This window comes from Phoxinus phoxinus, assembly GCF_949152265.1.
Source record: "Phoxinus phoxinus genome assembly, chromosome: 11".
NCBI classification, from domain to species: Eukaryota; Metazoa; Chordata; class Actinopteri; order Cypriniformes; family Leuciscidae; genus Phoxinus; species Phoxinus phoxinus.
Genome location: NC_136886.1, coordinates 28,806,334 through 28,821,572, shown reverse-complemented (window position 1 = coordinate 28,821,572; position 15,239 = coordinate 28,806,334). Strand labels below are relative to the sequence as shown.

Below are 15,239 nucleotides of genomic sequence, written 5' to 3'. Positions count from 1 at the left end.
AAAAAAATAATATTATTAACATCATGAAAACTGTAACTGAATCCAATTATGAGAAATAATCGCCACATTCGACACTGTATAATGTGTAATGTGTAGTCACTGTGTTGTTTCCATCTGATTTAGCAGCTTCTGATATTGTTGCTAGCCGTTGCAAAATATAAAAGCAATTATTGTCACAGTAACCACATCTCTATGCTTCAGGTGTTGTCGCTAGGCGCCGACGTGCTTCCAGAGTATAAGCTTCAGACCCCAGGCATCAACAAGTTCACCATTCTACACTACAGCCCCTTTAAGGCTGTCTGGGATTGGCTGATCCTGCTGCTAGTCATCTACACCGCTATTTTCACACCCTACAGTGCAGCCTTCCTGCTCAATGACCTGGAGGAGGAGAGAAGACGTGAGTGTGGTTATTCCTGCAGTCCTCTCAACGTCGTGGACCTCATAGTGGACATTATGTTTATTGTAGACATTCTTATCAATTTCCGGACTACGTACGTCAACGCCAACGAGGAGGTGGTCAGCCATCCAGCTAAGATAGCTGTGCATTACTTCAAGGGGTGGTTCTTCATAGACATGGTGGCAGCCATACCCTTTGACCTGCTCATATTTGAGGCTGGATCAGAAGAGGTGAGCATATGTATATGCAAATGTATGTGTGGTTTGATTTATTTTAAGAGTTCTATAATTTACAATGAAGACTTTTTCATGCTATTCATATTGTTCAAAGTCTGAGTTTTGGATTTTAACAAATCCATAGCGACTATTTAAAAAATAAAACGGTATTAAATATAATATACACCAACAGCTGAGCTGTTTTAGCTTTCTTGCAATAAATATTTTGTCATTTTTATCTAAATACATTATTTACATTATGTAAGCATGAATAATGTAATGTTTGCACTCTGTTTACACTCTCTCGTTCAGACAACGACTCTGATTGGCCTACTGAAGACTGCCAGACTTCTCCGATTGGTACGTGTGGCACGAAAGCTGGATCGGTACTCCGAGTATGGGGCGGCCGTCCTCATGCTCCTCATGTGTATATTTGCGCTGATTGCTCATTGGTTGGCTTGCATATGGTATGCAATCGGCAATGTGGAAAGGCCCTATCTAGCGCATACGATTGGCTGGTTGGATAATCTGGGCATGTCCATCGGCAAGCAGTACAACGTCAGTGACCGCTCCTCGGGCCCCTCAATCAGGGACAAGTATGTGACAGCACTGTATTTCACATTCAGCAGTCTGACCAGCGTGGGGTTTGGAAATGTGTCACCAAATACCAACTCGGAGAAGATCTTCTCCATCTGTGTCATGCTCATTGGCTGTGGGTATCAGTATGTCGCACCTTTAAAATTTAACATATGCCATCAAAATTACCAGTACCACAAAGGTCACCGTGATTTTGCTAAGACATGTTCCTGGATCAACATATTTTGTTGATCCTGGAACAACATTTTCTGTCCAAAAATTTTGTCCTATCCCTAAACCTACCCATAACTTGATAGGTGATGATAGGTGAATAACACTGATGTTGAAGCTTCTAACCCTGGTTGTAAACCTAAACATGATATCAACTTTAAACTTTAAACGTTCTTCCAGGATCAAAGAAGATGTTGATCCAGGAACATGTTGTACTTGGTCAAATCACGTGCACCCCCTCACTAAAAACATTCAGCATTTTTACATTTTCAAAAAACAACACTGTGTGATTTATAAGCTGTTTCCTCATTGAGACCAAAAAATGTTCCGACAAGGATTTCACATATTGCCATCTTTGTGTGGACATTTTGTACATACACACACACACACGCACTATATATATTATTATTTTTGAAAGAAGTATCTTCTGCTCACCAAGGCTTGTGAAATATTTGTACAATTTAAAATCAGTTATAAAATATGTGAGTGACCCATGCTGGCAAAATGAGTCGAAATGCGCACAAAGCAAGTGAAAAATTTAAATTTTGGTAGAATCTGAGGTTTTCATAAAAATTAGTTAATTAAGCCGTCGTCTAGTGATCCCAATGCTCCAGATAGCAATTAAACATCTAAAAGTATATTTATTTGTTCGTTTTCTGAGAGGAGTACCTTTCCTTTGTCCATTAAAAATGCTGATTTTCTCTGCTCGCTTCTCGACGACTGGCACTTCGGCCTCAGCACAAAGGCCTCAGACGGTGATTTGATATTGTCAAGATCCTGATATACACATAGCATATAGGCCTGCACAGAATTGCAAAACATCTGTCTTGGCAAGTATTCACGCAAACATTATCTGTTATGTCTTAAGTGAACGTTTGGTTAAACTGTTGGGGAAAAACATCTGATGTGTATCATTATATAAGATCAGTGCGGTACAGTAGGTGTTAATATAATAGGCTGACTGTTTCATTAATGTTAATCAAACAATTGTGGCATCGTTGAAAAAAAAAATTCTATATATATTTTTCCTCTAGACATTTGATTTTGACTTGGTGTCTGCCAAATTTGGTGTTATTACCAGAGATTTAAGGAATGGTTGCTAGGTGATTTTTGTTTTGGAACCCACAGAAAACTTTAACTCGATTTTCTCAAAATTGACTTTGCTGACTCTATCGACTAGGTGTAGCTCAGTCATTTTTCTTGTCTGATTCCAACAAATCATACATAATTTTGAAGGATTTTTTATTAGAGAATGTGAAAATAACAACTCATCTTTGAAAATGTGCTCATTGCAACTAATTTTGCCAGCATGGGTCACATATTTTAAAATGCAATTTAGTCCTGTGTTGCCAAATTTGAATGTTTAGCATCATTACTCCAGTCTTCAGTGTCACATGATCCTTCAGAAATTGTACTTTTTTTTTCAGGATTCTTTTGTCACATTATAAATGTCTGTCACTTTTGATAAATTTAATGAGATGATTTCTGTGTGTGACACTGAATACTAGTAATGATGATGAAAATTCAGCTTTGACAACACAGGAATAAACTGCATTTTAAAATATATTCAAATAGAAAGCAGTTATTTTAAATTGTAAAAAATATTTTACAATATTACTGTTTTTGCTGTATTTTGGATCAAATAAATATAGCCTTGGTGAGCAGAAGAGACTTATTTTAAAAACTTTATTTAATTAATTTTATTTAAAAAATTCTATTTGCAAATAACTATTCAATTAAGAAAAAGGTGGCAGTTAAGACATGTTAAATGTTTAAAAAAAAAAAAACTTCTATGTCCAGAAAAAAAAATTTCATTTGAAATTTCTATTAATCAAAGAATCCTTTAAAAAAGTATCATGGTTTACACAAAAATATTAAGCAGCAGAACTGTTTTCAACATTGAAAATAACAAAAAAAACTTGTTTACTTTAGCACGAAATCAGCATATTAGAATGATTTCTGAAGGAATTACAGGAATTGTCACAGGAGTAGATTACATTTGAAAGTATATAAAAAATAGAAAACAGTCATTTTTAATTGTGATAATGTTTCACAATATTAGTTTTAATGTATAAATGTTTTGATCAAATAAATGCCTTGGTGAGCATAAGAGACTTTCAAAAACATTGAAAAAATAAAAATGACTTAAATCCTGACCTTTGCATTGTTACTCCCTTTGTATTCTAGCTCTGATGTATGCTAGTATCTTTGGGAATGTGTCTGCTATAATTCAGCGGCTGTACTCTGGAACAGCTCGGTACCATCTGCAGATGCTTCGGGTCAAGGAATTCATTCGCTTTCACCAGATCCCGAACCCGCTGAGACAAAGATTAGAGGAGTATTTCCAACATGCGTGGACTTACACCAATGGCATCGACATGAACATGGTACGAACCAGGCTTTTTTTCCTGCTTTTTTTTCACTAAATATGAATTATTGTCATTGAATGAAGGCATGCGTTGATGTCACTGTGTTAGCTATCTAGTGTTTATAACATATGTATCTCAATCACACAGTATTAATGTCAAATGTGTTCATGTGTCTACGCAGTGATCTGATATGCATTCTCTTTCTTATACGCACTCAAACGGACTGACTTCAACACCCTGGTGAGCAGGAGGTATAGAGTAATGTTTGCTTTAAAAAAAGCTGCAGTCATTTTATCTTAAATGTTTCCATAATGTCTGTATATTTTATAGAAGCATACAGTTGGTTTTAAACTGTTTATAACCTTGAGCAGTGTTGGTTACATGCATACCGTGAGGTAAGGGTAGTCTAAATGCTATAGCCAATCAAAGTAATTAAAGTTTGGTCCTGTGTAATGACTGGTGTTAAATCTAAAACTCTATTCTCAAAGCTAATGGCTATGGGTACTGTGACTTTACTGTGACATTTCTATTTCAGTTCATTTCCTTCAATTAAATCAGTTTCACTTTAATAGACCTAGGTCATATTGACATTTCCTGTTTTGTTAGGCATCAGATTTAGTTAGTCAGTCAGATAGATAGTTACTGCAGAATAATATATTTCCATGACAGTCATTGTTGTTTCCTGGCTGACATCCCAAATCCAATTTTAAACAAGAAACATAGTGTTTTATAGATGAATCAGAAAAATTGGGAGAAAATGTAAGTGGCAGTTGCATTTTCCTCTGCTTAATGTACCATATATATTATTTTTGATGAAGCAAGAGCAAATTAAAGGCTAACACAATGCAATGCAGCAGAAACAAAGGGTCCCAGAGATGTATTCATACTTTGCTTCATCTTTTATGTATTTGCAGTTGAGGGAGAAAGGGCTATATTAGCATTGTATTATCTAAGCTCTAACGCAAAGCTCTTAAAAACCGGCAATCATTCTGCCCTCCTTCTCTTCTCCATGAGGAACTCTCTTTCTGTCCTTTTCTCTCTCTTCCCCTCTCTGCAGGTACTGAAGGGTTTTCCAGAGTGCCTGCAGGCTGATATCTGTCTTCATCTGAATACAAGTTTGCTCCAGAGTTGCAAGGCGTTCAGCGGAGCGACCAAAGGATGCCTTCGGGCACTGGCAATGCGCTTTAAGACCACCCATGCCCCACCAGGTGACACGCTGGTGCATTGTGGGGACGTCCTCACAGCCCTCTACTTTCTCGCCAGGGGATCCATCGAGATTCTGAGAGACGACATCGTGGTGGCTATCCTGGGTGAGCAATAAACAATCAAACAAACCTTCACTGTAAGCCTGTAAACCTGCTAGTAAAACAACCAAAACTTCATGGTTATGACATCTCACTAACTTAGAATCTATATTTTAAATGGAGTTTGTTCCATGACTTTCACACGCTGTCACAATCAGCCCTTGTAAGGGTCAAACCTGTTGTCCTTTGGTTGCCAGTCCAGTTCTTTTTAACCATTATGCTTTTCCACCACATAATAAATTACCTTGGTTCATATAGTTCTAAAAATGTTTGCATAATCTTCCATCAAAACCTCTCTGAAATTACTAAAAAAAAAAATTGTGCTGGAACCAAGGCTGCACAAGAAGAAAAAAGTAGAATATCATAGTCTACCATATATCACCCTCCAGTCAAATCCAAAGAGGACAAAAATATGTCCCGTCCTAGTTGAACTTCCAGTTAAACATTTTGCCTTTTGGAAGTTAAATTCTTTACAAATGCTGCTAACTTCACATCTAAAAGGCTGGCCTTCTAAAAAAGGAAGTAATCTACAGTTTGTATACTGTATATATATGTATATATATATATATATATATATATATATATATATATATATATATATATATACTGTGTATATATATATATATATATATATACAGTTTACAAACTGTATAGTACAGTATCAATGTCCAAATAGCAGATTACTGGAATGCTGTGGAAATTGGGTGGCTTACTACATGGCACTTGCACACTCATCTAAATTTAATATAAACAGCTCAGAGGCTCACAAGGTAATAAAGACTTAATGAAAAAAGTGCTGTCCTTCATTCAAGGATATCTCTCCTGTGATGAGCTCATCATGTTTTTATAGATGGAGAGAGACTAAAATAGAGGAAAGCTGAGGGAAAATGAGAGAACGAGGGAGAGAAAGGTTGTAATTAAATAAGAAGATGCGGGGATGAGATTGGCAGCAGTGTGGTGCATGTTTCCCTTGTTCATTAGATTTGCGAAGTGTCACTTAGTGTGACGGAAAGCCCAGAGTGACAGCGCTAGTTTCATTATTTACAGACACATTAATAAACTCGCACTCACATGCTTGGAGTCTCCAGTCACATCGGTGTAGCGGGCAGGTGGAGCAGGGTAAGCCGAATTTAAATGGTCCATCCCTCTTCCTACGCAAGCTGACTTTAACAGAATAAGGCCAGGGGAAGAAAAAGAGACACACACTAACATACTCATGCAACTCAGCAGAAACTTGCCGTACACTGCACGAAATTGCTGAGAGAAGCTACCTCCTGCTTCATATGTACCGTACTGTATTCTTGGGTCTCAGTTGAAGAATCACTACCTCAGCAAGAATTTATTTTCTTACGAAAGTGTTGTAGATGGACACTTAACCACTGTACACTAATTCTGGCTCTGGCCTGGGCTCTGTTACTCTAAAATCATATTGCTTATAGCCTCACCTCAAATACTTAATGTGCAATATCCAGCACCAATGGCTTTAGCCACGACCCTGAGCCGGATTTAGATACGGTGGCAGGTGGCCACTGCCCAGGTGGCTGTCGTTTGTTTGTCAGGTCTGACCTTTGATATGTATCCCTGCAGAAATGTGCTGTCAGGCCTTGACTCTCCTGTTGGCACGCGTCCTCAAGGAGCTTGCAGGGGCTTTCAGAAATATGTGCTCACATCAGTGTTTTTCAAGTTACATTTTACCCAAATTGTGAGTTTGCAATCAATTGAAGCCTATTTCTGCCACGGAACAAAAAAGGTCATTGCAAAAAAAAAAATCTTGCCATTTCGATTTTTTTTTTTTTTCTCAGAATGAGTCCATATCTCGCAATTCAGACTTTTTCTCCAAATTGTGACTTAGCCTACTTTTGTTGATGAAAGGGTGTGTCTGAGAAAAAAATCTAAATTGTGTTACAAACTGAAAAATGGCTAAATTGAAAGATTTCTAAACTCAGAGTTACGATAAAGTCAGAATTGTGAGGATAAAGTCATAAATACCTTTTTTAGTCTGTTGTATTTTAATTAAATAATAAGCAAATAAATATTTGTACTGTCTTCATATTGTATTCAGTATGTAGTAAGGATCGAGTTAGAATATTTACAGTTGCTAGTCGAAATTTCGCAAGCGAAATCCAGTCATTTAAACCGGAATCCAAGCGATCAGAAATTCAGATTTTGTAACGGGTTCTGGTTGGTCACACGGATTCATCGCATTAATCGACATAAAGCAGGTGGTTTGAAAGTGACTTCTGTGTGAGCTATGCTTTTGCCTACATACTACATACATTTTGCAATGACACACTCTAATATGGAAACTTGCTTTCCCCTTCTCACTCTGTTTATTTGTTCATTGCTTTCAAATCTTCTCTTCCCTCTCTTGTCCTCTGATCACTGTACGCCCACCTCTCAGGTAAGAATGATATTTTTGGAGAGATGATTCATCTGTACGCCAAGCCGGGGAAAGCCAACGCAGATGTTCGAGCGCTGAGCTACTGCGACCTGCACACCATCCACAGAGACGATCTTCTGGAAGTTCTGGACATGTATCCTGAATTCTCTGACTACTTTCTGTCTAATCTGGAGCTCACCTTCAACCTGCGCGATGAGAACACCAAGGTAAAGCAGCAAGCTATTACTATGTACTTACAGTTTTGGAATAAAAAGATGAATGTACTATGCAAAAATACACTAACATTCACTCTATGAAGCTCCCTCCGCAGTCCACCCAGACCCTTTATGGAAACTAAAGTATGGAAGTAAAAACATCTTCAAAAATCACAGTAATGAGCACATTAATATGATATGTATAAGACTTGATTAATCATAGATGTGTAATATTACTGTAGCTTTGGGCATACAGTGAAAAACACACATTGGGGTACAGTTAAAGACATTAGAGATGAAGAGATAATGGTCAACCGTAGTGTAGAATAATGCTACAGAAATAAAAATGTCTGATGAAAAAAACTGACCAGTATTCAATTAATATTCAGCAACTTGGATCATTTAAATGTCAGTATGAATTAGGCAAGTAGTTTTCACATGTGAAGATGGTACTTCATAATAGTTTGCATAAACATTTGCAAATAGAAGTCTTAAATTGATATTGTTAGATACTAATGTTGCTGCAGTAAATAAAGTTAAATGGCGTTCAATGCTTCTCCTAATGTGATGTCATTTCTTGTGTGTGGCAGAGCGCCACGGTTCCTCAGAGGAACCTTTACACGGGCATGAGTGACTCAGAAACTGAAGACCCTGACGTCAGGACTAAACCCTGCTTTAAGAGGAACCACTCCTCAGGTCAGGACCTTCTCCTCATGTTCTGCTCACATTTCTGTCTTCCTCTCCTCCATTGTTCTCTCCTTTTTTCGGTCCCTCCTTTGTTTCCCTTCCCCCGTTGCCTCCCCTCCTCTTTCCACCCATCTCTTTTCACTCCCCGCTGGGTTTCAAGCTGTTGCCATGGTGATTGTTGGCCACAGACAGATGTTTGTTATTGTGTGGTTGCAACGTGCCAGATTTTACCTGAACGGTCAAGAGCTGTTTTATCCCCCGTCCCTGTATAACCTGCTGTTTGGATTATTTATCCAAGCCAAATCTCTCACTCTTTCGCTCTTCCTGGCACACTCTCTTTTTTCTTTGTTCAAGGTGCAATCTGGAGAGTGACCGTGAGAACCATGTGTGTAATTCTGTGAGGACGTTGTGTTCCCTCAGGTTCTCCGAGCAGACCGAGCGGGACAGACCAGGAAAGGGGAAGAGATCGAGAGGCTCACATGTTCCCGGGAAGGGAGGAGGAGGAGGAAGAGGAGGGTGAGGAAGTGACAGCGAGGCCTTTGAGTTTGGGTCAATCCCTTCCTTACAACCTGAACACCATCCATGACACATACAGTAAAGATGGTGTTGAAAACAATCTGTTTCATAAAGGTATAACATACATAATGTACTCATTCATAAGGGTGTCCTACTGTTAAAAAAAAATGGTTGGTAGCATACTGTATCAAGGTGTTTATAATGCTCTGTAATACAAATTGAAATGCATCTATTCAATGTAAACAGTTACAATATGAATACAATATAAAAAATACATACAGTATATACGAATGCTGTAAGTATATTAACAACCCTTTTTATGAAACCTATATAAATAATACATTGTATACACCAGCGCTATAGAAAGTATTGCCAAAAATTTGGACCGTAAGACTGAGAACATAAATTGAATTCATAAATAACTTGAAGAAAACAATGACTCAAACAAGTGCTGCAGTTTTACTAACACACTGTACTGTAAAGAAGATCTTTTGTAATGTGTGAACAATAGCTGCATCCTTCGAAGGCCGGTTGCCTCACCGCGTGCGACGAAGACTGTCTCGATTCGAAGGCTCATTCAAATGCGGCCTCTAAAAGCGTCCTTGTTTCCCGTGAATTAAGGATACAACAGATGGATCCTTCGCTAGTGATAGGAAAAATTAAGCTTTTTAAAGCTTTGAATCAATTGAACCAATTGATTCGAAGTCTTTCGAAGCGTTCGAAACACCACACATTGGTGACCCCTACTGGTCAGAACAGTGAAAATGCAACAAACTTGGGCCAAACGTGCATAAAAACACCTTTTACAAACCCATTCAAATGTTTTATTAAAGTACATTCTATCAAATGCAATTGACTAATCATCTAATAAGATTAAATATCAACTTTATGTGTAGTGTTTTCTTTTATCAATTTTCAGGGTTTGTTTGGTTTAACAGGCCAATAAGAGACTATTAACTACACTTATTTATTTTTAATTATACTAATGTATAATTTAAACGTGTACAAATGTATAAAACTGATCAGAGATCAGGTAAACCCCATAGGCACTTATTCAATAGTTTGTCGCTAGGGGGTGATCTTGGTGAATCCGCATGATTCATGGGTTCACAGAGATCATCGTCCGCCAGCGGTGAACCACTGAAATTTCCAAAATGTTTCGAAACAGTTATGACATAACGAATCCTTGTTTACTAAAATCACATGACTTTGGAACTTTGATACACGCTCCAAACTACTGATTCGAAACAAAAGATTCATAAAGGTTTCTAGGCTTCATGAAGCACTGTTTCGAAATCACCCATCACTATCCTTCGCAGCCTACCCTAGCCCAGAATTCATTGCACGCTGGTGACAAGAGTTTTTTGAGACAGATTGCCAGATTAAATTTTTTTATGTAAGTATTCGGTTTCAACTTAACAAATATCTACCGTATTTTCTGGACTATAAGTCGCATCAGTAAAAAAATGTGTCATGAGGAGGAAAAAAACATATAAGTCGCACTGGACTATAAGTCGCTTATCTAAATATAGTAAAACAAAAGTATTTAGAAATTTATTTCACAAAACCCAAGACCAAGAACAGACATTTAATCTGGAAAGTTATTCAACTACACGATAGCACACAGAACAACAGGCTGAATAGGTGTCCGGCATGTTAACGTAAGCTACACAATATCATAAAGAACATATACCTGGGAGGCTGAATAGTCTAAATTAACATAAGCCAGCGAGTTCAACAAGTTACTGGTAAGCAAGTTCACCAAGCTCCCGCGACCTCATTCCACATCACTGTACTCTTCATCCTCGGTGTCGCTTCTGAACTACTCCGCTAGCTAGAGCGCCCTCTCGCGGCTGTAGACGGTAATGTTTTCTCTTGGTTCATCTCAGTCAGTATGAATTAATTTTGATATATAAGTCGCTCCTGGCTATAAGTCGCAGGACCAGCCAAACTATGTAAAAAAGTGCGACTTATAGTCCGGAAAATACGGTAATGATAAAAATGAAACCTTTAAAGCAGTTTAAAGGTTGACTTAAATCTTACGAAGATGTGATTTTATATATTTTATACTCTTTATTATCTACAGAAATGGACCACGGTGAAAATATTTAGACAGGTTTTGAACCCTGTTTTGTTTTCAGACCGTTGAATGTAACTTTCAAAAAAGTCCAGTACAAACGTTTCTGCCACTCATCAACGGCAGCTGTCACAGTTGCTAGGCGACAATAACCATCCATCCCATTAACAACACTCGGTCCGACCTTCTCGGCCTTGGAAGGCATGGCCTTTGAGTCTGAGTCTTTTGAAGGATGCAGCGTCTGAATTGGGACATTGCTAATGACTGCTGATATAATTACACAGCCAGGGAGCTTTCCTCTCTATTCTTCTCTCATTCTTTTTCCTGCTCTCTAAATATTACAAAACGGCCCTAGAGCTCATGATTAGACTGAGCTTGGTGTAATATCTTGAGGCAAACACGTTCTTTTGGCTTCTGGGTATTGCGGCTGTTACATTAGGGGACACTGGTGCAGTGTGGAGATTATTAATGACTTGTGTGTGTGTGTGTGTGTGTGTGTGTGTGTGTGTGTGTGTGTGTGTGTGTGTGTGTGTGTGTGTGTGTGTGTGTGTGTGTGTGTGTGTGTGTGTGTGTGTGTGTGTGTGTGTGTGTGTGTGTGTGTGTTTTGTCATGTCGGAGTGCCGTATGTTTTATTACAGTGTGTATGTAATCTCTCTCTCTCTCTGTGTGTGTAGTGCAATTGACATATGAGCACGATTGATCTTACATATGTGTGCATGATGCATTAAGTTTGTGTGCATCTGGCATGTTTGTGTGTGTGTCTGTGATTAATTGCACTGGGACTTGTGTTTCTCTAGATGTGCGTGTTGAAGAATGGCCTTGTGGGAATGCAGATGACTCAGCGAAATCTCGGGACAGAGAAGGAGGAGACGACTCTGAAAGTGACATCACATTCGGTGAAATGGAGCAAAGACTGGATCTACTACAGGAACACCTGAACAGGTGAGAGAGAGAGAAATGGAGTTAAAGTAGGTCACATGAAAGAGTAAATTAAGAGAAAACAAGTTGAACCATCAACTTTAACATCCAGAACATGTCGTGCTATTGATAGCATGGTGCCTACCACCATCTGCTGGTCACAGACAGTATTGTACTTCTGCGTCAACATGTCTGTGTGTGTTTTGTGTAGGCTGGAAGCGCAGATGACTTCAGACATCCAGGCTATTTTACAGTTGCTCCAGAGGCAGAGCGCTCTGGGACCTCCAGCGTACAGCACTGTGGCCGTCAGCCCAGAGTACCACAAACCCGTGCAGCCTGTCACCGCCATGCAGACACAGGTAACACACAGACTGTGTTCACAATGGAAAGCTAGCGTGGATACAGCACGTTACACACTCAGAGTACCCCAGCAACCAATAAGAACACCCTAGCAACTGCTTTGCAATCACTGAAAACACACTTACAGCAAGGTGACCAGATTTCTAAAAATACATTTTTTTATGTTTTCTTTTTTTAATTGTTGTGGGTTCCATATACTATATTATAATTAAGAATTATGATGTTTGCGGGTCAAACTGACCCAAACTGGTTTTAATACAAATTTACTGTACACTGAAACCATCTTACTTCCACTTTTTTACAGTGAATGCGCAAGACTTACGGTTCTTTAGCCGCTATAGGTAAATAAATATCTAGAAGAATAACCGGTAGAGTCCAGTAAACGCTACAGGCCAAGGTGTTTATAATTAAAGTACATGAAAATAATTTGGTTAGAAATACCAGTTTGCAATATCAGACAGTATAATGAGATGTTTTGTACAGCTAAAAATAACCGGAAACAGAAGACACCGGAAGCCAGACACATTCAATTTACCGCATTTGCAACAAAACTATGACTTTACAAAATAGATATGAAACCATATGATACATTTGAAATCTTTGACATTTTCTAATTGTAATTAATATTTTCATTTTGACAAAATAAAAATATTTTATGTCTGTGCTTTAGGAGGCTATGTTGGCCAGGCTTTTTTGCAGAGTATTTTCTCATAGCTGGAGGAGACAAGGAAGAGATTGCAGTTGATTTCGGTTGGATTTGCAGTAGCGTACTGCATTCGAACGGCAGCGTTTAATGCATTTTCTTCTTTTCAGAGTCCTGATCTAGAGAACGCCTACAAAGCCAAAGACTCCACGCCTGCCGTTACCATGGAGATGACCTCTGATGTCAGCACGGCGACTCCATTGGTGACAGACCCAGAGTGGGAGGCGAGCCTGGGACTGAAACCGTTGGAAAATGAGCTCTCACAGCAGCCAAGATCTTTCCAGATGTCAGCCAGACAAGCGTCTCTCCCGGATTCGTCACCTGGAGGCGGATTGACGTCGGGTCTCCACAGGCCCTCCTCTGATCCTGGGCTTCCAGGGCAGTAACATAAGGTCAAAGGTTTTGATGGTAATGAAGCAGAGTCCAATAACAACTAGGTTGAGTTCTAATAAGCTGAATTGTGAATAAGAATGCCTCATAGAGGAATCTCCCTCCTGTATGCTTTCATGTAACTATGCATAGAGAGAACAAACACTACAGTAAGCTCAGCCTCCTCCCTTCTACAGTTAGACTCAGGGTAGAGAACACCAAACCGAAGAGTCGTATGCAAAGAACTTAAAGCAACCTTCCACATCCCTAATAGTTACTTTAAAAAAAGCTATAGTCGAAAACAAAAGCAGTTGAGCAATGCATTAATGCAGAATGAATCAGTTTGAATGTTGTTCATTTTGTAAATACATAAATAGAGCGCTGTTCAGGAAGTAACATACTGGACATTCAACCATGTTAATGAAAGAAAGATGCATGCTAGGGGGATAAAAATGCAGTGTTTATTTTATTTTTTTTGCATGTTTCTTAAAACACTTGCATTGTTAAATTGGTGACGTGAGCTCGGGTTTTTTTGTTCTTACATTACCTATTTGAGATTTACATGTGTTTAACTATGAATTTCCTGGTATTCAGGAAGAATCTTTACTTGAACTGAACTCTGCAAAGCCTCATCATGAAAACTGTTGTCGTCATCTCAAAATATCACATTATTCTACCCATATCAGATTTCCACTGCACCGTTACATTTAACAACGACACACTGTCCCTTCAGAGTCAACTCAACATTTTAGCATTGTCAGTATTGCAACATCAAGTCTCAGTATTGAATTTGGCAAAAAGTAAGTGTGACCATTCTTTGGCCCTCATGGTGGGTAATTCAAACCAGATGAGCGCTGTATCTGCCCAGAAACAGTTAACACTTTAGGGGTCATTCTTAATCCTGGGTGAGTCTTACTTGCTATCAATCTCATTTACCCCATAAATAGGCATTGACAAATGCAGCTCACAACCTGTTTTAATAACTGCTTGTCCACCTGAGGAAATGTCACCACATAGATCCGCTCTGGTTGTCCGCTCCAGTTAACGCGGTTGCAGTTTGAGAAAAGCTTATGAATATTTAATAAGGTAAGCACTGAGGCAGTTTATGATTAGCTAAATCTGTTGCTAAAAAAAATCTCGCCTTTGGATTCTAGCACTCCTAAAGCAAGGTTAACACTTAATTTCCCATGGTTAAATGCAGTGCTGATACAATTACTTAACCCAGGGTTAAAACTGTCCCTGTGGAAAGTTATTCATGCTTTTTGTCCCTCATTTCTTTATGCAGTTTACGGATTCATTTTTCAGGTTCTTACATTCTAAAGCTGTAGCAGTGTTATGTTTAATTTTTATCTGTAGAAATATATCTGGATAATGCGATCTGCAGGAGAAAACACTAGCTTTTGTAGCAGCAGTCATCCCTGGCCTTCCAGAAGATAGATCTACATAAACGCACACTTTTAGTCTTGCAGTGTAACATGACAGTGAGTTCATGTGTAGGAGGACTGCATGTTTAACCAAAGTTAGTTAGTAGAAGTAATCACTTAATCCACATTTAATGAGATGCATTGAAGCACACTGTCTTCCTAGTGTTCGCTAAAAAAAAAAAAAAAAAAAATGTATGCATGTTTAGTAATTTGCTCATAGGGCCACCAGATTTAGAGCTTCTGCATGAATGAATGAATCTGATTGGTTGGCTGAAATCTGGAGGCGGAGCATCATGACATATCAGTGTATGCGAAAGAGGCTCTAAATCCTCATCTTTCATCACACAGATATGTGGTTGGCCGTCATCATCACTGGCTCGTGTGACCGCTGTGATCACGGCATGCACTGACCTAACAGTTTCCTGTGAGATGGTCCAAGTCATGTCTCGTGTTTTAGTAAGTTGGCCGGAGTGGGTTTGCCGTAGGGGCGTTTCTGGG

At 38.8% G+C, this 15,239-nt stretch overlaps 1 protein-coding gene across 1 annotated transcript in view; it reads left to right on the top strand.

Annotated features, from left to right (window-relative positions):
• Positions 1-14,911, top strand: part of LOC307006772 (potassium channel, voltage gated eag related subfamily H, member 7) — a 58,542-nt gene extending 43,631 nt beyond the window's left edge. The window contains exons 6-15 of the mRNA XM_079628063.1: positions 202-627; positions 925-1,324; positions 3,607-3,806; positions 4,846-5,098; positions 7,494-7,699; positions 8,278-8,383; positions 8,795-9,004; positions 11,765-11,909; positions 12,097-12,244; positions 13,059-14,911. Coding sequence (XP_079484189.1) covers positions 202-627; positions 925-1,324; positions 3,607-3,806; positions 4,846-5,098; positions 7,494-7,699; positions 8,278-8,383; positions 8,795-9,004; positions 11,765-11,909; positions 12,097-12,244; positions 13,059-13,334 — 2,370 coding nt within the window. The 3' untranslated portion in view covers positions 13,335-14,911. The remainder of the gene's footprint in view (positions 1-201; positions 628-924; positions 1,325-3,606; positions 3,807-4,845; positions 5,099-7,493; positions 7,700-8,277; positions 8,384-8,794; positions 9,005-11,764; positions 11,910-12,096; positions 12,245-13,058) is intronic.
• The last annotated feature ends 328 nt before the right edge of the window (positions 14,912-15,239 follow it).